The 25485-nt window shown below is 43.9% G+C and overlaps 1 protein-coding gene across 3 annotated transcripts in view; it reads right to left on the reverse strand.

The window, feature by feature from the left end:
- gli3 (GLI family zinc finger 3) overlaps positions 1-25485 on the reverse strand; it is a 119015-nt gene that overhangs the window by 73993 nt on the left and 19537 nt on the right. For 2 of the 3 annotated variants that reach the window (XM_061712985.1, XM_061712983.1), the window contains exon 3: positions 2147-2392. In XM_061712985.1, the coding sequence (XP_061568969.1) occupies positions 2147-2392 (246 nt within the window). The remainder of the gene's footprint in view (positions 1-2146; positions 2393-25485) is intronic. The other variant, XM_061712984.1, reaches the window with a different exon arrangement.

Consider the following 25485-nt stretch of genomic DNA (forward strand, 5'->3'; position numbering starts at 1 on the left):
AGGAAACAAGGAAAGAAGGAAGGAAGGAAAGAAGGAAGGAAGGGAGAAAAGAGGAAGGGAAGAAGGAAGGAGAGAGCAGGAGGAAAGAAGGAAGGAAGGAAGGAAACAAGGAAGGAAGGAAGGAAGGAGGGAAGGAAGGAAGGAAGGAGGGAAGGAAGGAAGGAAGGAAGGAAGGAAGGAAGGAATGAAGGAAGGAAGGAAGGGAGAAAACAAGGAAAGAAGGAAGAAAGGAAGGAAGGAAGGAAGGAAGGAAGGAAGGAAGGAAGGAAGGAAGGAAGGAAGGAAGGAAGGAAGGAAGGAAGGAAGGAAGGAAGGAAGGAAGGAAGGAAGGAAGGAAGGAAGGGAGAAAACAAGGAAAGAAGGAAGGAAGGAAGGAAGGAAAGAAGGAAGGAAGGAAGGAAGGAAGGAAAGAAGGAAGGAAGGAAGGAAGGAAGGAAGGAAGGAAGGAAGGAAGGAAGGAAGGAAGGAAGGAAGGAAGGAAGGAAGGAAGGAAGGAAGGAAGGAAGGAAGGAAAGAAAGAAAGAAAGAAAGAAAGAAAGAAAGAAAGAAAGAAAGAAAGAAAGAAAGAAAGAAAGAAAGAAAGAAAGAAAGAAAGATAAATTCCCGTTGATGACGTTTTTGTGTAACAAACATGGCAGATCTGAGAGCGAGATAGATTTATAGTTACAAAGGTGGAGTTGAATTGGTATTTTTTTTATCCTCATTTTTATCGTTATTGGGATAAATGCCAGACATTATCGTGATACATTTTTTAGTCCATACCGCCCATCTCTACTGCTGACCAAGTCCCGGCTACACCGGCCGGCCAAATTAACCCCCTAATCAGACTCTTAAAACATCTTTCCCCCTGTTCTCTCCCCCAAACAAAACCTTGCAGCTTCTCTTTTATCTAACCACCACTGTTTATCTCACCTTTGTCTCAAATTATCTTCACCATCTCAATCGCGCCACAGCTCTTCCCTCACCTTACTCTCTAGGGCTTTATCTCTGTTCGTTCTCTTTCTCTCCCACCGACTCCGAGTCCCAGGGAGAGAGAGAGGCAGAGCAGGGGGTGGTGAGGTTTGACTCGGCGCTGCTTTGGGGGCTTTGAAGTGTGTGTTGATGAGAGAAAGTGGAGTACTGTGTTCAGACAGGCCCCTAATGAGGGAATTAAGAAGCTACGCTGGCCGTTCCCCATACTAACTTCCCAGGCACAAAACAAGACAGGCGAGCGTGCGCGTGTTCTCAAGTGTGCGTTTGTGTGCGTGGACGCGAGCCCACGAGAAGGGCTAATCTGTCAGACTTAATCAAGCAGCTAACATGTGCCTCTCACCTACAGTAAAGGGGCAAAGCTGGCCTCAGCATTTAGGGAAAGAGGGGGGGGTTCTACAAACATGTCCTTGAGCTGTGCGGGTTCTTAACTTTCTAAGATCAACTTGCAAGTTTTGTTTTTGTGACTAAGGCCCCGTTTACACGGAGCAAAAACGGAGGCGTTTTCATGCGTTTTGGCCGTTCGTTTACACGAAAACGAAGCTCAAAGCCCCCAAAAACGATCATTTCTGAAAACTCCGGCCAAAGTGGAGATTTTCAAAAACTCTGTTTTCACGTTTGCGTCTAAACAGAGGAAAACGGAGGAAAACGGAGGAAAACAGAGATTTAGGCTTCAGAACGTCACATTATGAGACAGAAACGTCACCAGCAACATTTGTGCAACCTGTGTTTACAATTTGTTTGGCCACCGTCAATATTTTCTTGTATTTTACCTGTTTTAAATTCTAAAGTCACACTTAAAAGTAACTCCACTTCTCTGTCACTCCAAACGAAAGACTCTCGTTCCGTCTTGGAAGTAACTTGCAGTCCAGGCTGATTTATGGTTCTGCGTTACACCAACACAGAGCCTACGGCGTAGGGTACGCGGCGACATGCACCGTACGTAGGCTAAGCCGTCGATTTAACGCGGAACCATATTATTCAGGCTTCACACGGGATTCCGATTGGCTTGCATGACTTTACGCTTCTCGCTACACTGCCCCCTGCAGGTTTGGATGCTCATAGCACCTTAACAGCGTTTTCATGCGGGTTCGTGTAAACGAGGATATTTTTGAAAACGTAGAGGGGAAAATATCCGTTTTTGTAAATACCCGGCTACGTGTAAACGTGGCCTTACCGTAGTGTGTGTCTAGGTAGCCGTTGCGGGGATCCATGGCGAACAGCGTGCCCCGGTACGGCAGGGCATGCTCGGTCAGGTGGGGCAGGGAGCCGTGCGGGTCCTTCTTGAGGAGGGACGGCCGTTCCTCCGAGGAGGTGGAGGGCTCCTCGTTCACGCTCCTCTCGGGGGCTCCCGCCGCTGGGGCCTGGGAGCTGATGGCATTGCGCCTCTCGCGGTGGTACGGCGTGGCTGAACTCTCGTCTTCTACCGGCACAGAGAAAAAGAAGAAAGAAAGGTAGAGAGAACCTGATGTTAAAAGCTGTTTGCTTTTTATTTATGAACATATTGCCATGACATGATGTAAAATAGGCAGAGGAAAGGAGCGGGAGATCGGCTTCTCTCTGCACCTGAAAGCTACCGGGCATTACGGGTGTAAATCTGCCAGGAGGGTTTGGCGTCCACGGTGCCAGATGTGGAAGTTCAGAGACAGAGAGTGTTTGAGCAAATGGACACCATGAATCAAAAAGGGCCAGCTTCTTAATTTCACACAGCTGAGGGAGTGTATGTTCTTTTTAGAGATGGATTCCCATGGCAGAGGGAAGGCTTTCAGCTCGCATTCCAGGCTGCCCATTAACAAGCGTCACCCTGTTTCATTCTCTTCTGGCCCCCCCTACCCTTCTCCCTCTGTTCTCAAACTAAATCTTTTTCCCTCTCTCTGTCTAAGCGGTTGGGGGGGGGGGGGCTGGACGAGTGGGTTCTCCGTAGAAAGTTTCCTGGCATGCTAAGGGGATAAAGGTGGAGTTGAGTTCAAGGGCTGAGCTCCACCAGAAAGACGTGCCCTTTGACTCTTGACACGGCCTCTGAACCGACATGCATAAGGGTCAGCTACCCTTCTGACCTAGTATTAGTCTTTTCTGTAGTTTGATAGTATTGAGACTGACTCAGAAAGCGGGATGCTATGTCCCGAATTGTCTTCTTGTTGTGTTTTGTTTAGTTTTTTCTTAAAAACATGATGTTTCAGCCAGTCAATTCAAAATAATTTGGCTCGGCAATCAGTATGTTCTCTTAACATCTTGTGGCATTTCAAGTAAACCCCAACGAATGGAGAATCTCTTTCTTAATACGCTATTTTCCCCAAACAATAACCCATGAGTCTATGCAGCAACAGGCACATCAAGTGCAAAATTTAAGACATTCTGTTTTTACTGAGGTAATTAATGGTACAATTGCAATGAAGCTTAGCAAATAACTGAGTGATTCATTTAAATAATCCCCTCCTTCAATGAGCTCTTAAAAAGGAAAAGCACCCATAGGCGGATGCGCAACAAGACCTGCTGCAAAGAGCCCGAACTTGTCAGATAATTACCACTTTGCCTTGTTAGTAGGTATCATCACATGCAAACTTCCTGTAAATCTGGGAATTGCTTTTGTTTTGCTTGACCGCCCTCCTTTGAGTTGATTTACTTCCAAAGAAGTGGGTAATCGCGTTAATTAAGCTAAGAATCTACAGTAAGCACTTTGTTTCAGCATTCATTTAAACTGAGAATGTATGATTGCATGTAAACAGATTACATCTCAATGCGCTACTTTGTTCCCCCTATGAAGCCCTTTTGTCAAGTGTGTTTACTTTTTCCAGTGAGCTTCATTCTTCAGCTGCAGCCCTCTGTGCCTGCTCCGCACGCTCATATGTAAATATGATTTCATCTCCAAGGATGCTGGTCATCAGTACACTCCAGTGTTCTTCCCCGCATTAATGTCTCTCACTGAGAACCTGGCAAATGCCGCTGCGCTGGCGCCAGAGGTTCTGTAGAATTAGCAGGCTGGCTGCTCGAGCGCCTACCCCCACTATGCACTGCAACCCGACAGCATCCAACTGCCAATTATAAACAGAGCAGAGGGCCAGATTAAAGACCACTACCTTAAGCACAGAAGAGGGCCGCCATAGCGCGTTGCCACTTCACATAAGAAGAGAAGCGATCAGAAAGGGAGAGGGAGTGAGATGGAGAGAGGCGAGAGCAGGAGGAGCAGCTTGAGGGTTCTGCTTTTATTCCCCTCACTCTCCCACATCCATTACCTGCGTCTGGGCCAGCCGTGCCCCGGCGAAGCACTGGCAAAGGATTCAAGGATTCTAACGTGGAACTGACAGGCAGAGAAGCAAGTCGCTCTCATCCGCGGGAAATGACACTGTCAGTTATGATATAAGTATTTAATCCCATACTGCACAGCCAGTGATCTTATTAAGGGAATAATGCAACTTATACGGTTAAAGCTGGATTAATAGGTCTGCGCTTGCAAAGCGCAATATTAACATAAGGGGATTTTGGAATTGGCTTCATCTCCTGACACGGATTGAGGAAGTCACGACTGTAAACTACGCAGAGAGCAAGCACTGTTAAGGGTAGAGGCGTGTAGCTATGTGCAGCACAGCTGCCGCTTTGTACCGCAAGGTCTTTCACATCCCAAAAAATTGAGCATTAAAGCGAGGAGAGCAGACCGGCTAAATATTTATGGGGTGTTACGTTTTCCACTTTTACTCAAATATTGGACGTTTTATAAATATAATGAGTCCTAGGGTCTTAGTGTGGATTAAAAGTGTGAAGGAAAAATAACTATTTGATTTGTGTTTTACATTTTTCTTATTTACTTGCAATTTCTTCGTATTTTTTAAACATTTTTCCTCAATAGTGACCACCCCCCCCCCCCCCCCCCCCCCCCCCCTCTTCTCAGATATGTCTTGTGAGGTCAAGCGACAAATAGTTCAATCACAGCAGCGTCACAGTCCCCCCATCCCCCCTCCGGTCCGCCTGACCAGCCCAGAGGAGGGGGTTCATCGTTCTACAATACAACACCTTCACCACTCCAGTTCATACCACCTTAAACAGTTAAACAAACACTCTGGAGCACAAAGGTCAATTGACTCCTTGACTTTTTGGTAGGGATGGGTGGTATGGACTAAAAAATGTATCATGATAATTTCTGGCATTTATCCCGATAACGATAAAAAAAATACCAATACAAAAACGTCATCAACGGGAATTTATCCTTCTTTCTTTCTTTCTTTCTTTCTTTCTTTCTTTCTTTCTTTCTTTCTTTCTTTCTTTCTTTCTTTCTTTCTGGCTAATTTCTTTCTTTCTTTCTTTCTTTCTTTCTTGGCTAATTTCTTTCTTTCTTTCTTCTTTCTTTCTTTCTTTCTTTCTTTCTTTCTTTCTTTCTTTCTTTCTTTCTTGGCTCATTTCTTTCTTTCTTTCTTTCTTTCTTTCTTTCTTTCTTTCTTTCTTTCTTTCTTTCTTTCTTTCTTTCTTTCTTGGCTAATTTCTTTCTTTCTTTCTTTCTTTCTTTCTTGGCTAATTTCTTTCTTTCTTTCTTTCTTTCTTTCTTTCTTTCTTTCTTTCTTTCTTGGCTAATTTCTTTCTTTCTTTCTTTCTTTCTTTCTTTCTTTCTTTCTTTCTTTCTTGGCTAATTTCTTTCTTTCTTTCTTTCTTTCTTTCTTTCTTTCTTTCTTTCATTCTTTCTTTCTTTCTTTCATTCTTTCTTTCTTTCTTTCTTTCTTGGCTAATTTCTTTCTTTCTTTCTTTCTTTCTTTCTTTCTTTCTTGGCTAATTTATTTCTTTCTTTCTTTCTTTCTTTCTTTCTTTCTTGGCTAATTTCTTTCTTTCTTTCTTTCTTTCTTTCTTTCTTTCTTTCTTTCTTTCATTCTTTCTTTCTTTCTTTCTTTCTTGGCTAATTTATTTCTTTCTTTCATTCTTTCTTTCTTTCTTTCTTTCTTGGCTAATTTCTTTCTTTCTTTCTTTCTTTCTGGCTCATTTCCTTCCTTCCTTCCTTCCTTCCTTCCTTCCTTCCTTCCTTCCTTCCTTCCTTCCTTCCTTCCTTCCTTCCTTCCTTCCTTCCTTCCTTCCTTCCTTCCTTCCTTCACGTACATTGTGCGTGGATTTAACACAGAACCATAAATCAGCTTTACACAAAAACGTCATCAATGGGAATTTATCATTTTTACCGTGAGATGACAAATTCTTACCGTGGGGAATTTTTTTGACGGTATATCGTGAATGGTAAAATATCGCCCATCCCTACTTTTTGGTGGAACAGTTCTTCAATTTTTTTGTTCCTTCTGTGTTGTGGTGGTGGAGATTGTTTGGTATCGTTATAACATATTGAGCGCCAGTCAAAAAAGTGGGCTACTAGTAGATCTCGGTAAACAATGCAACTTTGAAAACTTCAATCCTTCAACACCTCGCTAACTTCTGACCATCCGCCCGACAGGCCCCCTTCCCATCTTTCTTCCCTCATTCTTAATTCCTCTTTTATTTCCTTCTCTTTTCCCATGGTTTCTGCATCCAGTCCTCTTCCAGTCTGCAGGTCTATTCAGCCCAGAACACAAAAGCAGCAGGCCGGTCCTCTGTGGACCAGAGGAAGGCATGCCTCTCGAAAAAAAAAAAAAAAATAGAAAAAAAGAACTATCCCGCTCTCTCTATGGTGATTGAATTTCTTAACATCTTTTCAAAAAGCGCTTAAATGCCTGGAGGCAAGAGGAAGAAACAAGCTAATGGTGGATGGGGAGCACTGAACAAATTTCAGAGCCCTTTCCTGCTTGCGTTTGAGGTTGAAAGCGAGCTCCTGCCTTTCAAGTTTCAAAGTCCTCCTTCCTCCCGCAGTGTCACTGAAGGATTTGAAAAGAAGGTAATTGTGCTCACTGCCGTCCTGATCAGAGCACACGCCCCGGCTCTAGTATTTCAGGAGCTTTCTCTGCCACTATAATGGTACCTGGTGCTCCATTCCTGCATTCTTCCTCCCTCACAACTCTCTCTCCTCTCCCTCTGACCGTCTACAAACCCACTCTCTATTGCTCTCACTCACTTCTATCCCTCTTTCACCCCCAGCAAGCCACTCATTAAATCTTAAAACCCAGTTTTCCCCCCACCCTCTGTCTGCTGTCTCTATTGTAAGATTGCGCTTCAAATACCTTCTGTGGTAAATGCACAGCATGCATATGCATCGCCTTTAATATCAGAGTTTAAAAGAGAGTGTGTGGACGTCATAACAAAATGAAATTTTGAAAGAGATAATGAGATATGGAGTGGGGCCAATACGGCTAAGAGCCGGGGGGATAAGGGGGGCAAAGCTGAGGGTGCCCAGTCAATACAAAGGAACAGAGGAACAAAACTCTTTGCTTTGCTGTTTTGAAGGTATTTTCCAGAGGCATAGGTTAAGAACAACAATTGTTGTTCTCCCACAAGCCAAACTGTCCTTAACTCTCAAGTATCCGGATTTGCCTTCCAGCCTAGGACATGCGTGCTGCTGGAGTGCACAAAGGGCTATTACTAAAAGCCTAAAATCAGAGGAGGTGTTGTCGTAATCTGAGCCAAAGCCAGACATATGCCTTGTTCCACCTTCTTCCTTCGCAAAGCAAAGCGGTGTGGCACAAACAGGTTTTGGCTGGGGAGCACACAGAGACTGAACAAGGAGGAGAGGAGTGGAGGATATACAGTGAAATCACAAAACACTTCTTCAAAGCTCCTCTCCTCCTGTGCAATAATCTCTTGCTCCTTTTTTTTTTTTCTTTCTTTCTCTTGCAAATCAACTCCAGGGAAAGACTCACGTCTTCCCAATTAACAATGCGAGGGGGGAAGAAAAATTCCAGCAGCTGGCTAGAGTTTAATAAGAGCACCTCTCCAAGCAGCTTAGGCTTATGTACCTGATTCACCGGCCCTGGCATCGATGCTAAAGACAGAGGGAATCATTCACGATTAGCGCGGGCTTAAATAAGGGGGACTCTACCAAACCCAACAACAAGAGCGCAGGGGATTAGTGCAATTGTGTGAGGTATTTTTCTGATCAACTTCTTGGCCGATAGGCTCGGTGCCATGGGGAGCTTGCTGCCTTCGCTACAACGGAGTTCGGTCGTGTATTATGCAGAGGTTACTGATTCCCAGTGGGGCTTCCCGTATCTCTGTTAAAAAGGGGTGACTTTTGAGCAACTTCCTGATAAATAAACTAAATGTCAAGGCAGAACGAGGTCATAATTTGGATATCTGAGGGCAGGATAGTTAGCAACCACTTCCCTGCAGACTTGACTCCTTCCAACCTTGCTTTCATTTCTGATTTTGTCTTTGCAGATTGAATCCACAGTGGAGCATTATTTAACCATCATTTCGTGACGGATGTTTGATTAAATTGCAGAGAGAGATAAAGACGTTCCCTCCCCAGGTTAGCAGCCTATTATCCGCTGCAGATTTCCCACACAGAGCTCAAAAATACCCTCCCCAATATATATCTAGGCAAATTTGACGACTCCCACGTCTCAATTTGGCTATCGGCAGCCCACGCCCCAACTCCCCAGTTCCTTAACAGCCTATTCTATCTGCCGCCAGGGGTCTTTGGGGGGGACACTGAATGTTCAAAATGGTACAGTCCCCGCCGCCAGGCCCCAAGGCTGGGGAGGGGCAAATCAAAGTCTGCTTGAATCCTTCCCTCTCTCCTGCGCTCACCTCAAATCAGCCTCACAGCAGGATTTTGTCGTGCCCGAGCCTCCACCTGCCCCTAGTTCACCCATTAGGGGCGCAGACCCACCATAGAGCAGCCCGAAACCCCACGACCATGTCATCAGGGCCACATTGTGAGGGAGCAATGAGCATCGCAGTGAGAGGGATGAAAGCCTTCCCCTCTAAAGCGCGCGCTGATGCATTTCTGAGATAGTTACAGCTTTTAAGGGTTTCTCATTCATTGGGCATCTTGGCCTTCATTCTTTGAGGAATCCAACACCAAGAGATGCGTTTGATCGAGGCTTCAAAGCAAGAGATGCCACTTTAGGGCCTCTGATTGGCCCGTAGGTCACATCAGCCCCGCTTCAGATGGTCACGAGCCAGCTATCACCAGCCGTGACGTGTTAGTCATTTACTATGTCCTCTGCAACAATATAAAATGATTCTACACCGCAGGCACATTTTTGCCAGGGTGGAATAGTGGGTCTTTAAGGGAGAAACTGGGAGCACTGCCCGCCAGACCGGAGCGGGCCAGCTTTCCACTGGGCCTCAGCACTGGAATCCCACTTCTGACACCAGCGCGATCCGGACCAAGTCTGTGGCACTCAGATTAGCAGAGCCTCGCCAAGAGAAATGGATGTCCAGCCAAAGCAAAACAACGCAGCGCCAACAGTTGGGAAAGAATATAAAACAAAACAGTATTTTCAAGCGTATCAAATAAAATTCAAAATGGTGCATGAGTGGATGTTTCCCACCTGTGATCGTAGAAAGATTTCAACTTTTAAAAGTTATGAATTGATTTAATGATTCTTCTATAAAGTAGGATGAGTGGATGTGTCTGAATTTGCTAATAAATAAAAACCGTTTGTGCACATATACGGTATTTAAGTCCATTTTGCACAATGATTTGGTACATATATGCCCTTGTTACGATGGTTTGCTTGTACTTAGTGGGAGTTGGATAATTAGACACTTCAAAGGCACCTGCCCGCCATCCCAGAGGAGGCGGGACTCACCGCCCCTCGCCCGTTTAAAAGCATGTTAACTCATATCTGAGGCTAGCAGGCTAATTTAACTTTTGACATTTGATATCTAAGGAATGAGAGGGATCAGCCATTTAGCTGGAACAGGATTACCCTCCTGCGCATCCGCCTCCTCTTCTCCGACCCCCCCCGCTCCCTCCCAACCAGTCAGACCGGATTCATTAATTTTCCCGCTGCTAAGCACTTTATCAATGACTGGTGAGTGTCTAAGTCCGGAGTGGACTCTCTCTGTGCCTTCCATGGTGATTAAGCCTGCGGATGTTCAGATCTGTCTCTCTAATTCACTGCCAGCTCCAGCGCCGATGATCACTTCTCACACCTACGAGCGCGGCTCAGTGAACGGAGGTGAAACTTCCGCAAAAGGTCACTTTTGAAAGTCACCCAGGCTCCAAACTTGCATAACGTAGACTAATTTAGAATATAACGATATATTGTGAAAAAAATGCAGCTTGAAAAAGGCTTTTTTGCCTCTTTCTGTCCGATTAAGTTTGATTTAAAAGAAAACTTGAGAACTTTGGGCAGCTCCTGCTCTGCTGTTTGCGATCACTTGCTTTGATCATAACTTATTAGTTTCAGCTACTTCTTTTGTTTCTTACTTGTTTGCGTTGATAGTTAAGAGAAGAAATAACAAAGCTGGTTATTAAAGATATACAGTATGTTAATTGAAAAGCGAGTTAACATTAAATCAAACCCCAGCTGTACGAACAAATCCCCCACTGGGTAATGATATGTTTTATTTGCAGGAATTACGTTATGCACTCTAAATCCTTTTTTTTTATACCCAACTGTACCCAAGCCAAATATATTCAAATATAATCTGTGATCTTTGACACATCACAGGTAGAGAGGTGTTGGGAGTTAATTCTTATCCATAAATCTACATTAGTCTCAGTCTAATGCATTCTGCTGAATGTCTACATTACAGGTTGAATCAGGGGCTGCACATGAGTGTGACGGATCTGGGTTAAATGAACAGCACGCCTGGAGCTTTGATGCTGCAGCTGGTAATGATTACAGTTTCTAACCCGTCACATTTGGACATAAGGTTTTTTACTAGAGAGCATGACAATCAGAATTCCAAACTACAAGCCAACTGCCATAAAAATAACAGAACGCAACTGACTCCTTCACTCTGCTCCCACAGTGAGGGGCTGTTCTGAGGCATATTAAGTCACACTGGGTAGGAGAAAAGGGGGGAGAAACAAACCTCCAGTGGTATTTTTTTCTCTCTTTTTTTAACCTCTACTACTTGACACACAAAGTGTGTAAAATAACATCAGTTTACACTTTTTTTTTTCTCTGTTTATCTGCAAAGAATCTTCTACAAACATATCAGTCATTTGCGCAGTAAAAAAGCAAAGGTTCACTCACTCCCAGCATGAGATATCAATACTAGTGTGTGCTTAGTTTGTACACGGGCTGTGTTTCACATCACTCTCCTGTAAAATTCAGGTCAAACATTGACAAATTAATGAAGAGTTTTTGCAGAAGGGAGGAATTTAGATGATCTGCTGCGTTGGCCAAACAAATTTAACTGCTGTTTTCTGGGAAGGGGATTCAGCTCGGAGGCAAACTAGGAAATTATTAAGTATTGGATAGATGCCTCTGTGAATGACTGAAGAACTAAAGTTAAAGTTAAAGTTCTGCACAGTATAGTGCAGTAGTGGCTGGAGCAGTTCTTTAAAATGCCACAGGTTAGATAATCAGATCCTCCTCATAAGTCAGTGCGTACTCTATAATGGCGCTTTTCCACTAGTACCTACTAGGGATGGGCGGTATGGACTAAAAAATGTATCACGATAATTTCTGGCATTTATCCCGATAACGATAAAAATGACGATAAAAAAAATACCAATTCAACTCCACCTTTTCTACTATAAATCTATCTCGCTCTCAGATCCGCCATGTTTGTTACACAAAAACGTCATCAACTGGAATTTATCCTTTTTTCTTTCTTTCTTTCTGGCTCATTTCTTTCTTTCTTTCTTTCTTTCTTTCTTTCTTTCTTTCTTTCTTTCTTTCTTTCTTTCTTTCTTTCTCTTCAGGCTCATTTCCTCCCTTCCTTCCTTTTTCCCTTCCTTCCTTCTTTCCTCCTGCTCTCTCCTTCCTTCTTCCCTTCCTCTTTTCTCCCTTCCTTCCTCCTTTCCTTGTTTTCTCCCTCCCTTCCTTCCTTCCTTCCTTCTTTCCTTCTTTCCGTCCTTCCTTCCTTCCTTCTTTTTTCCTTTCCTTCCTTCTTTCCTCCTGCTCTCTCCTTCCTTCTTCCTCTTTTCTCCCTTCTTTCCTTGTTTTCTCCCTCCCTTCCTTCCTTCCTTCCTTCCTTCCTTCCCTCCTTCCTTCCTTCCTTCCTTCCTTCCTTCCTTCCTTCCTTCCTTCCTTCACGTACGTTGTGCGTGGATTTAACACAGAACCATAAATCAGCTTTACACAAAAACATCATCAACGGGAATTTATCGTTTTTACCGTGAGATGATACATTCTTACCGTGGGGAATTTTTTTGACGGTATATCGTGAACGGTAAAATATCGCCCATTCGTAGTACATACTAGGCTTGACTCGGTTTGGCGTTTTTCCACTAGGGGTCTACCCGTGCCGAGTAGATGCTAGATGCTGTAACTACTCTAAGGTTCTAAGCGGGCTGTATCTGATGTCATCACACTACATGCCATCGATTAGTCAGGGGGTTGGGAGTCAGACGTCTGAGTCAGGATGTGGACATGGTTTGAAGAGCGACTCTGAAGGCTTCTTGTTCATTTAATTCGACCAGCAATAGCAGTGCAAAAGTCTGTTCTGTGGTCCAACTGTGAGGTGCAGATGTTCATAAACCTGGTGGCTGAGGAGAGAATTCAAAGGGATCTAGACGGGGCAACAAGATCTACCAGGAGCTTTTTCAGTCCATAGCTGCTCACGGCTACCAACGGATTTTTCAGCAGCGCCAAGACGAGCTTAAAGAAAAATGTAAAAACTTCTTTGCTTGAAGCTTCTCTCACTCTCATTTTTAACTTGATATTGAACACAAGCCACAGACCAAGCAGCACATCTTTGGTGTTGTTTTCTTCTTCTTCGTTTGTGTCACAAAATCAAAAGTACATCACAGCAGCTTTGCTCCAACCCCGCCTACTTATCTGATCTGGGTACTGGATTGTAGTGGGAAAGAAACTCGTCCAAGATGAGTCAAGACGAGTTGGGATGAGTAATAGTGGAAAGGAGCCGTATGTTTGCAATATAGATGTAACAGATTAAGAATAAAGGTCGGGGATTCCCGAAGTAAAAGTCCCGTCAACTTTCTCTACATGTAATTGAGGATAACGGGCGCTGAGGGGCTTCTACGTTTTTGAAAAAGCATGAAATTCTCTCTCATAAATAATCTGTGTAAACGATTAGCAAATATCCTGATTAAACATTCTGCAGCATCATGCATTATTTAAAGGAGCACTGGTGCATGAAGCATCCTATCACTGCTCCTAAAACTACATTATTACGCTATAGAAAAACTGTGGCTTCAGAAAAAAGTTATTGATATTTGAAATGAAGAAAAAAAACACAAATCAAGCTCATCTTTTGCTCCAGTTAAATTGAGCGAGGCTGGAGAATACTTAATCCATCATAAAATGAGAAAGTTCACTTATTTTGTTTTTTTTTAACTGAAGAAAACAGGAAAGACAACTTTTTTTCACTCTGTGTTTACTGTCAGAAGTTATAAGAATGGACTGCTGTATTGCATATTCTACAATATTAATGTTAAATCTAATATTTTGGAAAAACTGTGCATCTCACAAGTTTAAAGGAGCTGAATGAAATTAAAATTTGTCTTTTTTTGCAGTGTAACTGTAATGTAGAAAGTCTCAGTTAAACAGCAAACTACATCTCTATACCGCAGCAATATGACTTTTTGCATGACCATATAAAGTACAGCCTACTACTTGATGCTCATTTTTCTTTTATCCCCGTCTTTTACCCATCATACCTCCTGCTTCACCACTCCCCTCCTGTTGCTGTCCCCTCAGTGAAAACCTCCCGTCATGTGTGACCTCTCCTGTCACTCCCAGCAGTGGAATCTGCCTCTCTCCAACTCTGCTCACCTCCCTTTCTAATCTCCGCATTGCTATTTCACTAATCCAGCCTTGGGCACAAGGAAAGGCTGCTGCGGTTCAGCTGGTGTGATGCCTTCATGATCTGCTGCTCTTCTTAAAGACAGAGTTGTTTAAAAATCACTGAGTACTACTTTTGCGATTCATTTCTGATGCAATCCTGTTGCTTTGGTTTCCCTCCGCATCTTTACCCCTCCTTCTTTCACATTTACATCCCACCTCCGGCATGTTATTCTCCCCTTCTTCCTACAACTCTCCCCTGCTCACATCCCCTGTTTTTAGGTGCTCTCTCCCGTTCCCATGTCTCTCCCAAATCTCCTCAATCTCCCTCCATCTCGTCTTATCCGTCTCCCACAAATTCCCTTCCGTCTCTCCATCAACTACCTCCCTATATCCATACCTCTCCCTCCCCCCTGAGCCGCAGTGGGACTGTTGGACTCACGCAGCTCCATGCTGAGCTGCTCCAGAGCCAAGCCAGAACAAAGAGCCCATTGAGCCGAGCAGAGACATTATGTGGGCCGCCTCTGACAGTGTTGAAGATGAAGTCATGAGGTCGCCGAACAGTTAATAACGGTGGCCCATCCTGCAGCTGCACCAAGTGTGTGTGTACAATTTGGTGCCATTAAGCAGAGTCGGTATTAATGAGAGCGCCTGCATACATGCATGATTGAGTGTGTACTAGGAATGGGCGATATTTTACCGTTCACGATAAACCGTCAAAAAAATTCCCCACGGTAAGAATTTGTCATCTCGCGGTAAAAACGATAAATTCCCGTTGATGACGTTTTTGTGTAAAGTTGATTTATGGTTCTGTGTTAAATCCACGCACAACGTACGTGAAGGAAGGAAGGAAGGAAGGAAGGAAGGAAGGAAGGAAGGAAGGAAGGAAGGAAGGAAGGAAGGAAGGAAGGAAGGAAGGAAGGAAGGAAGGAAGGAAGGAAGGAAGGAAGGAAGGAAGGAAGAAAACAAGGAAAGAAGGAAGGAAGGGAGAAAAGAGGAAGGAAGGAAGGAAGGAAGGAAGGAAGGAAGGAAGGAAGGAAGGAAGGAAGGAAGGAAGGAAGGAAGGAAGGAAGGAAGGAAGGAAGGAAGGAAGGAAGGAAGGAAGGAAGAAAACAAGGAAAGAAGGAAGGAAGGGAGAAAAGAGGAAGGAAGGAAGGAAGGAAGGAAGGAAGGAAGGAAGGAAGGAAGGAAGGAAGGAAGGAAGGAAGGAAGGAAGGAAGGAAGGAAGGAAGGAAGGAAGGGAGAAAACAAGGAAAGAAGGAAGGAAGGGAGAAAACAAGGAAAGAAGGAAGGAAGGGAGAAAAGAGGAAGGGAAGAAGGAAGGAAGGGAGAAAAGAGGAAGGGAAGAAGGAAGGAAGGAAGGAAGGAAGGAAGGAAGGAAGGAAGGAAGGAAGGAAGGAAGAAAACAAGGAAAGAAGGAAGGAAGGGAGAAAAGAGGAAGGAAGGAAGGAAGGAAGGAAGGAAGGAAGGAAGGAAGGAAGGAAGGAAGGAAGGAAGGAAGGAAAGAAGGAAGGAAGGAAGGAAGGAAGGAAGGAAGGAAGGAAGGAAGGAAGGAAGGAAGGAAGGAAGGAAGGAAGGAAGGAAGGAAGGAAGGAAGGAAGGAAGGAAGGAAGGAAGGAAGGAAGGAAAGGGGAGAAGGAAGGGAGAAAACAAGGGCAGGAGGAAAGAAGGAAGGAAGGAAATGAGCCAGAAAGAAAGAAAGAAAGAAAAGAAAGAAAGAAAGAAAGAAAGAAAGAAAGAAAGAAAGAAGAAAGAAAGAAAGAAAGAAAGAAAGAAAGAAAGAAAGAAGAAAGAAAGAAAGAAAGAAAGAAAGAAAGAAAGAAAGAAAGAAAGGAAGATAAATGCCAGAAATTATCGTGATACCTTTTTTAGTCCATACCGCCCATCCCTAGTGTGTACAGTCTGGAGTGTGATGTGTATATTTCTTAAAGCACGTGGATTGATAAAAAGCTTTTAAGGGGGCGTAATGAGATACTCCATGACAGTCAGAAACGCACCCCGATGGCTTTGTAAATACCACAGAGGAAAGACAAAAACCGTTGGAGAATTACACTTTTACTTCTGGCTTGGCTCCAGCTACGATGAAGAACGCCCAGCGCACCCCACCGCCAACCCCCTTTTTCCTGATTGGAGTCTGTCTGGCGCAAAGTCTGACATGAGACACATCACCCCGGGACTGGAGCTGTCGCTGCGAGGCCCACACTCCCAACATCATTAGGCTTACAGCTCCAGGTGAGACGAGGCCGGGCTGCCGAGGCTGAAAGAGGTGCAAGTGCTGCAGTGCAAACGCGTAGATTTGGAGGGCTTTTGCGCACGTGTTCATCTCAGTGCCGCTGAGTGGCCGCGGCCTATTAAAATGCCTTTACAGGACCCACTTGCTTGTCATCGGGCCTCCGGGCGGAGTTGTGCTCGGGACAGGGGGGAGGGGGAGGGGGCGGGGGAGGATAGTGAAAGACAACTATGCAATTGATTAACATTAGAAGGGCTTGCTCAAGTTCAAATTGTGCAGGCCCTCTGCTGTAAGCAACAGACATTTGTTTCCCCGCAAGTCGAATGTTTCTTTCAAACCCTGTCTCTGCTACACATCTGAGTTCAATTCTCGGCGTGCCCTCGCTCCGAAAATCAATTCCTCCTCCTCTCCTCTGCTCTTTTCCTCCAGCTTTGAGCACAGACCAGGACGAGGGGATTACACTGTCCCTCCCCAGATCCAAGCAACACAACAAATGGTTCTTATCAACTGACACCCCCACTCTCCCTGCCATCCAAGAAGAAGAGGCAGGAAAAACTGGCCTAGCCGCTTCAGCACGGATGTGATTCTGGACTCTGTCTGCCAATTGTGGCAACTCTTTTCACACTCAAAGCCTGAGTTATTTACGAGAGCCCTGGGAGAATATGTGCACGGCACCGGAGGGTGGGAAGAGCGGAGGGTAGAGAGTTGCTGCTTCTCAACCTCTGCTTCTAATCAATCACCAGAAATCACTGCCATGGTTTATGGCCTTTGATCCTAGCTCCTCTTTCGCACTGAGAGGGAGAGATTTGGGCAGTGAGAGGGGAGGGCAAGGAGGGAAAAGGGTGAGAGTCAAGGCCCAGGGGGTTGTGGAGGTCAGGGGAGAGAGATTATGGGGCATAGGGCCTTTTGCTCGCTCAAATATGAAAGCATGTCTTGATTTAATTCTTTGAGTTGGCCTTCTTCTTTGCATTGAAAACAAATGGAGAACAGTAAATCTCTTTGATTCTTAATGGTTTTTATACTTTTTTACAATATACAATATGTTTTTTGTTATTTTAAATCAGTTTAAGGGGTTTCAATGTGATTACAGTGCATTAAGTACATTAAGATTGCTATTGCTTCAAAAGCATGAAGGCCAACAAAAAATATTATTAAAATTATCCAATTTGACCTCACATGTACATGTATATTACAAGTAATATAAAAGTAACGGGTTAGTCCTGCAATTTACATTGGCAATTACAATTATATTTACAATTTTAATGTAGAAGTTTGGTAGAAGAGGACTGAGCCGGAAAATATGAACAAATCCAACCTGAAGGCTCCTCCCCCTCCCTCTCTGCTGTGCTTGGGCTCTTCCTCCTAATTCCCTCCCTGCAAAGGAAGCTGCCTTACATTTTCACATTTATTTCCATTTTATTTGCTTTACAAACAATAAAAGAAACAAGATGACATGTTTTTGTAAATTTGAACCACTTTTACATAGAGACTGCATATTTAAAAAAAAGGCTAAAAATGAAAAAAATGACTTCATTTAATTTGTGGCAAAATGTCTCCGGTCCACATGCTTAAATGATTTGTGGTAACATGATTTATGTTCACATGAGAGTGCTGAACGTAATTTAGAAATCCCGATCAGCAGCGGCCCCCCCGCCAGGAGGTTCCTGTTGGCCAACATGAGCACCTCTCCCACTACAGGGCCGTTTTTCACCCCGTAAAGGTTCCTGGGGCCACTTTTACAGGGCAGTTCCTGGTAATGGAGACACCCCCAAACGGCCTGGCCCCGAAAAAGTCTACCCAGAACTCCCGCTAGTGGAAACGCACCAATTTCCTCCCCAGTGCATGCTTAAACACTGTTCTGAAATCTGAAGATGATACTTTTCCTGAACTTCATGGTCCACGTCGTACTTTATTCAGTCAGTTGGACACACAGAGCAGTCTGGATCAAAGTCTTACTGTCACTGCTGGCACAGAGTCTTACCGCTGGCACGCTTCCGCATGTTGTGGCTCCTGTAGGTTGCTAGGCAAGGCAACAGGCTTTGTTGATTTGATTCCTGCCCCAGTTCGGTCTAACCAGTCTCCATCTCTTCAAGCAATGAAGTTGCAAATCTGGTGGTATTTTCTTTCTGCAGCAACGTTGCCTTGCTCGTCCCTTGACTAAGTGCTTTGGCTGAGCTTTCAAGCATCCCGACAATTTTTCTGGTTGCGTTAAACCTCTGCAGAGACCGTGCAGCTATTCCCGCGTTTTTTCTAACGCCTTTCCATGCAGCCTTTTCACACGGCACTTCTGCCAAAGCTATGCCTCTGTTACAACTAGGAATGGGCGATATTTTACCGTTCACGATATACCGTCAAAGAAATTCCCCACGGTAAGAATTTGTCATCTCGCGGTAAAAACGATAAATTCCCGTTCATGACGTTTTTGTGTAAAGCTGATTTATGGTTCTGAAAAATGTGCAAATTAAAATGTGCAAATTATGCACATTTTATTTATATTAGAAGAGGTCATCACTGATTGGATTTTATTTTCAGTGAACTTTTATTTCTTTGTCCTGTTTCTTTATTTATCAAGTTGTATTGTTTTCTACTTTGTGATTTTATAAGCTAAGAAAACTTGAAGGACAATGGTACTTTTGCTGTTTGCACTGTTATCCCACTGTTTAAGCCATACAGTTTGAATAAATGTTGAATCTGTTCTTACATTTCAAACTTGTTTCATTTGAGTAATTACAGTTTTGCAGTACAGGTGTACTAATTTAATTGGTTTTTATTAATTACATTTATTTGGTGTAGTTTAGTAGCATTTAGTATTCTTTTAGAGCAGTGTTTTTGGGGCTCCAAAGACTGAATGTGGTGATAGATTTATAGGTAAAAAGATGGAGTTGAATTGGTATTTTTTTTTATCGTTATCGGGTTAAATGCCAGAAATTATCGTGATAAATTTCCGATACCGCCCATCCCTAGTTACAACCTTTCTAGGCAAAACAGAGGCATTACATCAGAGGAACGCAATGTTCCAAAACATGCCAAAGTTTTATGAAAAGAAGTTCATTACAGTAACCAATATCTTTAATATTTTTGTTTCCACAAATCTAAACGTGGTTTCCCAGCCACTTCATCCTCTGAGAGCATTCAGGAAGAGCCCACCTGGGGTACGGAGGGGAGGGCGAGTGAAAACAACAGAGAAGATGCGGTAAAGAACACACCACAATAAATCCTTCATACAGGGTCAGGACACTCCTGCCTTGTGCCTCCTGGCAGGAGAAAGGCCCCTGGTGACTGCCGACAAATGGATAGAATAGCAGAATAATCTACTACTGTTTCCCCACTTTATTGGTTTATGAGTTTATGGGGCCTCCGGTCGCCCCAGAGCCTCTCTCTTTGAAGGAGCCAGATCCGGCAGAGCAGTAGATTTAGCAGAGAGGCCAGTAGATGCCCCTCCAATGGGCTCTCTGAGAGCGAGCTGGTTTGTTCGTTAAGAGGCTGGTCCTTGCCTCTGACCCGCGTGACCCCTGACTCTCAGGCCTTTCTGGTTCTCAGCATGTCAGGGAAAATGAACTCGGGGGTCTTTTAAGAAGCCATTGTGATTATCAGCATGAACTCTCACAACATATTAAAATTAGAAAAGTCAAAGACTGAGAACTCAACTTTTGATTTGCCTCATTATGAGGTCCGAATCATTTACAATCAGGTTTTTATGTAGGAAGATTTTCTTTTTGTTTGTTTGTTTTTCAATATGACCTCCAGCTGCCAAACTTACTGGGAGCAAAAAATTCAACACAGCATTCAGACTGATTTCCTGGTTCAAATTTAATCTGCTGCAGTTGTGCATCCCACTTTTCCTGTCCAATAAATTATATTACTGACTTTACATGTGGTTTAAATAAGCCAGCTAAACCATTTGGCTTCTTTAGGAACTCGACCGTAGACCAGCTACTTGTTTTCTGCCAAACCCAGTGTCATTGTAGGGGTGAGTTTCCATATCTAAAACAAAAAAGGGAGTTTTGTCTGGAACGTGTAAGAATTCATTGAGGTCTAAAGCTGTAACATGCACTATAACAAGTAGGATGAACGAAAAAGAGCAAAGATACAGTTTCACTGCAGCTAAGCCCTGCCGGCATCTCCACAGTCTGCACAAGTCTTCATGCAATGGCTTATAACCATCTTCCAGCCGTGAAGGAGCAGCGGGGCCCCGGCAGGCAGATCTGGGCAGGCGGAAGTGTGCCAGACGAGAGAGGCCAGGCAGGGCTGGAGAAGGGGCTGGGCAGCTGAGATTCCCCTCCACCCCGAGTAGCAGCGAGGCTACGGTAATCCTGCGCCTCAGGCCCCCGTGAGGTGGCTCTGCCAAAGTCTGTCCCCCTGCTGCTGCAGGAAATTGCCTTCAGTGCAGAGGTCCATGAAATGGCTATGGCTCACCAGCGAGGGCTTCATGTGCACACAGCGATTTTACAAACTCAAACCTACAGGTAGTTTCTGTTACACATGTCTGAAATCTTATCACGTACGACCACGAAAAAAAGCGACCACATTGCAGTTTCATTTGCATCTCTTCTTTCAACTAGGGATGGGCGGTATGGACTAAAAAATGTATCACGATCATTTCTGGCATTTATCCCGATAACGATACAAATGACGATAAAAAAAACAACCAATTCAACTCCATCTTTTTAACTATAAATCTATCACCACATTCAGTCTTTGGAGCCCCCGAAACACTGCTCTAAAAGATACTAAATGCTACTAAACGTCATCAATGGGAATTTATCTTTCTTTCTTTCTTTCTTTCTTTTTTTCTTTCTTTCTTTCTTTCTTTCTTTCTTTCTTTCTTTCTTTTCTTTCTTTCTTTCTTTCTTTCTTTCTTTCTTTCTTTCTTTCTTTCTTTCTTTCTTTCAGGCTCATATCTATCTTTCTTTCTTTCTTTCTTTCTTTCTTTCTTTCTTTCTTTCTTTCAGGCTCATATCTATCTTTCTTTCTTTCTTTCTTTCTTTCTTTCTTACTTTCTTTCTTTCTTACTTTCTTTCAGGCTCATATCTATCTTTCTTTCTTTCTTTCTTTCTTTCTTTCTTTCAGGCTCATATCTATCTTTCTTTCTTTCTTTCTTTCTTTCTTACTTTCTTTCTTTCAGGCCATAACTATCCTTCTTTCTTTCTTTATTTATTTCTTTCTTTCTTTCTTCCTTTCTTTCTTTCAGGCTCATTTCTTTCTTTCTTTCTTTCTTTCTGGCTCATTTCCTTCCTTCCTTCCTTCCTTACTTCCTTCCTCCCTTCCTTCCTTCCTTCCTTCCTTCCTTCCTTCCTTCCTTCCTTCCTTCCTTATTATTATTATTATTATATTTCTTTATTTGGTATGGACATCACAATAACATAGGACAAACCAAATGCACTGTTTGAGTGTTTAAGCATACATGCTAATTTGCAACACTTGTCCACAGGAGGCTTTAAAAAAAATAATATAAATACAACACAATAAGATATACAATAACATTAGAGGATGACATAAGATATAAAGCAAAACAACATTCAAGAGCCAGCCAGCCTTCCTTCCTTCCTTCCTTCCTTCCTTCCTTCCTTCCTTCCTTCCTTCCTTCCTTCCTTCCTTCCTTCCTTCCTTCCTTCCTTCCTTCCTTCCTTCCTTCCTTCCTTCCTTCCTTCCTTCCTTCTTTCCTTCACGTACGTTGTGCGTCGATTTAACGCAGAACCATAAATAAGCTTTACAATTTATCATTTTTACCGCGAGAAGACAAATTCTTACCGTGGGGAAGTTTTTTGACGGTATATCATGAACGGTAAAATATCGCCCATTCCTACTTTCAACATTTTTATTTAATTCCAAGATTCAAAAATAAGAAGTTTTTCCACATTTCTATTTGTTATGCATTCACTATCCAAAGGTCTTTTGACACTAAAAGCCTGTTTTCCTATGTGGGGTTGTGTGTCAGGCTCTATAACGCCTCCTCCATTGTACTGTTTGACCCACGGGCCAGCCAGAGCTCCCATGAGGTCCCTTATCCCTCCATCAGTTCTCTCTCATTAGCCCCAACAGGCAAAGCAGGGTAACATGAAGGGGCCCATGCTTCCCTCTCTGCTCCCCACCAAATAAATGCAGCCCAAACACAGATAACATAGATCACCCTTTAGCAGTTGTGGCCCTCGAGCAAATTTTCAAAAAATAAACCCATGCTTGTTTCCTGCAAAAGTAAATGGCAAATTTAGGAAACGGGAAGATGCACTTTCCAATTTCCAATTCCGATCGGACGCCGGTAGTATTTATTGTCAGGCAGTGTTTGGGTGTTCCTATAAATTTCAGTGTTTTTTTTATTAATTTTTCAATGGTTACTTAGTTTTTTTTTTCCCCCGGGGAGGTTGGAGGTGGAGGGGGGGGGGATACAGCAGGGACTGAAAAGTGGAAAGCAGAGGTGGCAGCATGAAGAGGGAGGAGGAGGAGGAGATGAGGCAGGACACAGTGGAGAAAACAGTTGGTTATGAGTCCCATCAAGTGATCAATGATTTCATTAATAAGACGGATCATGCGGCTGTCATAGCTGTGACACGGGCTGAGGGATGATCCGCTCCCAACGCTCCATTTTCCACCCCGGGCCTCCCTCCCTCTCTTCCTTCATCCCCTCTCACTCCCCATCCTTCCAATATTGCCAACGACAAGAGAACGCCAGGGAAAAAAAAAAAGGACGGGGGGGGGTGGGGGGGTGAAGACGGAGGGGAGAGGAGGTTAGTCATGAGAGGGGAGAGAAAGGAAAGGGGATGGAGGGTGAAAAGGAGGGAGGAAGAAAAGTGAAAATCCATTTTGAAACCCATTTTCAATTAGGGGTCCACAAGCTGTTATCACAGGTGTCCCAGAATGGGGGCCCGTAAGTGAAAATGTCTCCTATCCGTTTCTGAAATGAAACCTTATCTGGGAGGCACAAAGATGGCGGGGACAGCGTATCTGTAAATTACTTTCCATCCCCGCTGTTAACGGGAACTTTATTTCTGTCAGATGACATTCCCCTCTATTTACTGTTGATCATTTAAATGGCTGCCTAAAAAGAAGGTGGCCCCCTCTCTCTCTCTCTCTCTTTTCTTCTGCCCCCCCACCCGCCCCTCGCTCGCCGTATCTCTCCTCCCTCTCTGCCCATCAGAAGATTTCTTTCAACGTATTCAAGTGCTCTTTTTCTCCTTTAAACAGTTTAGCCATGCTATCCATTTACTTGGGGATTTCTCTGGCAACCTACAGAACGTTTGCTGCCCTTTTAAGGCTTAACTTGTTTGCCTCTGAGACCCTTCTTCTTGCCCTCTTAAGCATCATTACGAAGGGTCATACTCACCCACTCCATAACATGATTTGCAGAAAATGTGCGGCAAAAGCAGCAATTTCTAACAAAGTCTTTTAAACAAAGTCCAATTTATCTCCCCCGCTCTTTTCATCTCCCTCCAACTACCTCCAGAAACTTTTACCCTCCTAGTTCTGCTCTCAAAACAACCAGTGCTTTAGCACCACCCTGTTCTCTTCCCCCCCCCCCCTTTTCTTTTTTTTTATTTTCAAATTATCCCATGACGACAGGATTTATTCAGCCAAGGAGCATGGACATCTTTTTTTAATCGCACAACTCAACAAAAGAATCAAGGGACTTTGTGGTCCACCTGCCTGCTGAATGATGAGGATTGGAGGAGTGAGCAACCCCCTCCGGTCCCAAACCCCTCCTAAAGAGCACCAATCACAGCATTGTTGCGGCCCGGTCGGCTCTTTTGAGCTGTCACTGTGAAAGGAGAGGAGGAGGAGGGGGGGGTAGAAATGAATGGCACACAGGATGAAGCCACAATTTAGCCAACCATGTGGGAACTCTCTACCAGGACTCAATAATTACTCAACTTGGACAAAACTAACTTAGGGATAAAAGAGGAGGGCCGAAGAATCTGATCAGATAAATACCTGCTTCTTGGCTACTTTAGAATCAGAACATGCATTTCCTAAATATTCACCAAATTTCACAACTTATCGTAGCACAGCATTGCCACGTGCACCATGAGGCTTTTTTTAACCATGCTAAGTTCAGGGGCCGCTAGTCTGGACGGAGGGAGGATATTTGGCCAGGTCTCCCTAAGAAGAACCTGTCACCAGGGTTCCGCAGCTGCTCACAATTACCTTTTGTTTGGTTTGAGGCAGCGGGGCAGGGGCTACAAGGGTTAAAGTTGAGGCAAGTGTAGGGTTACACCTGATAAGAGGTTATGAGTTCTGGGGGTGAATCGGGAATGTGCTGTAATTATAACCACACAAAGAATGTGTAAGCAATCTTATGATTCCAAGACAGAGATTAGACGCTAAAAAAAGGCTCCTTTCTATGCAGATACGTATCATCCTTCCTCTCCTAAAGTGCATTATGAGAGGACTGCAAAGTTTACGGCGTGTCACATTGTCCTCTGACATGGCTAAGTCAGGATAATAGACTGCTCCGCGAGGTTTTTCGAGACAAACCATGTGCCGCTCAGAGCCATAATTACCAGGACATTACTAAGAAAAATCCACAATCACAGAGCCAAATTACATCCATGCTTTTTCCACAACGAACTTCTCTTCATTCCTGCTCCTTTAATGAATGAAACGGCACTGGCCATCTGGGAATGAGTAAGAGCGAGAGTGTTCCCAAGATGCTTCAGGATGCATTACCTTACCCACATCCTGTGATAACCCCCATATGGAGGCTGAGTCAAAGCAACTTATTTACCCTTTCTCGGACTGTTTGTTTCACGTTAACACTCGGGATGACTTTGCTTGACATCAGCATAGTCCGAAAACACTTTTCAAGCCGCCAGCGCGAACTCCGAGAGCCAAGTCTCCAAATCCAAAACCTTCCAAATCCTCTCACAGCTAATGAGCACAGCTGCAGCTTAGACTGTGGTGATCTCAACTCTGGTTTTGTTATGACTTTAGCTAGAAAGCTCTAAGGCTTTCTAATATAAAAAAAAGAAGAAGAAAGAAATTGCCATCTAATATTTTTTTTCATTCCAGCCACATAATTGACAATGAAAGGCTGAATTATGACACTCCTAATGAGTTGCAAGCCCTGCGCCACTTTTAATCAAACGATATCGCGGCGAGAGCCAAAGTTGCTACCAAAGAGGGTTGTACGAGACCGATGGTACGCCATGAGAAAAGAGGACATGGAAGGGCTCTAAATCTTTTTACTCACGTCTTTGTGAGTTGTTCATTATTACATAATGACAACACAAGCGCAGAAAAAATTCCTTGGGCCCCACCAGATCAGGGGCCCCCCAGAGTTCAGATACGTTGAGTGATGGTTGGTGACCTGCTGGAGCCAAAACCTCATATCAAGCTCGCAGGGATCTGGATATCTTCCGAACAAAAACCCTCTGACGGGGAAATCTGCAAGTCTTTGTGGCTTCCAATGAAATATGAGTTTGGAGTTCAGGAAGTGCATTGGTCGTTCTTTGCTTCAGAAAGGTTGCTGGTTCAAATCCCAACTTCCTCAGTTCACATGTCACAGTGTCCTCGGGCGTGCTA

Source organism: Cololabis saira, chromosome 22 (assembly GCF_033807715.1).
Source record: "Cololabis saira isolate AMF1-May2022 chromosome 22, fColSai1.1, whole genome shotgun sequence".
Lineage (NCBI taxonomy): Eukaryota > Metazoa > Chordata > Actinopteri > Beloniformes > Belonidae > Cololabis > Cololabis saira.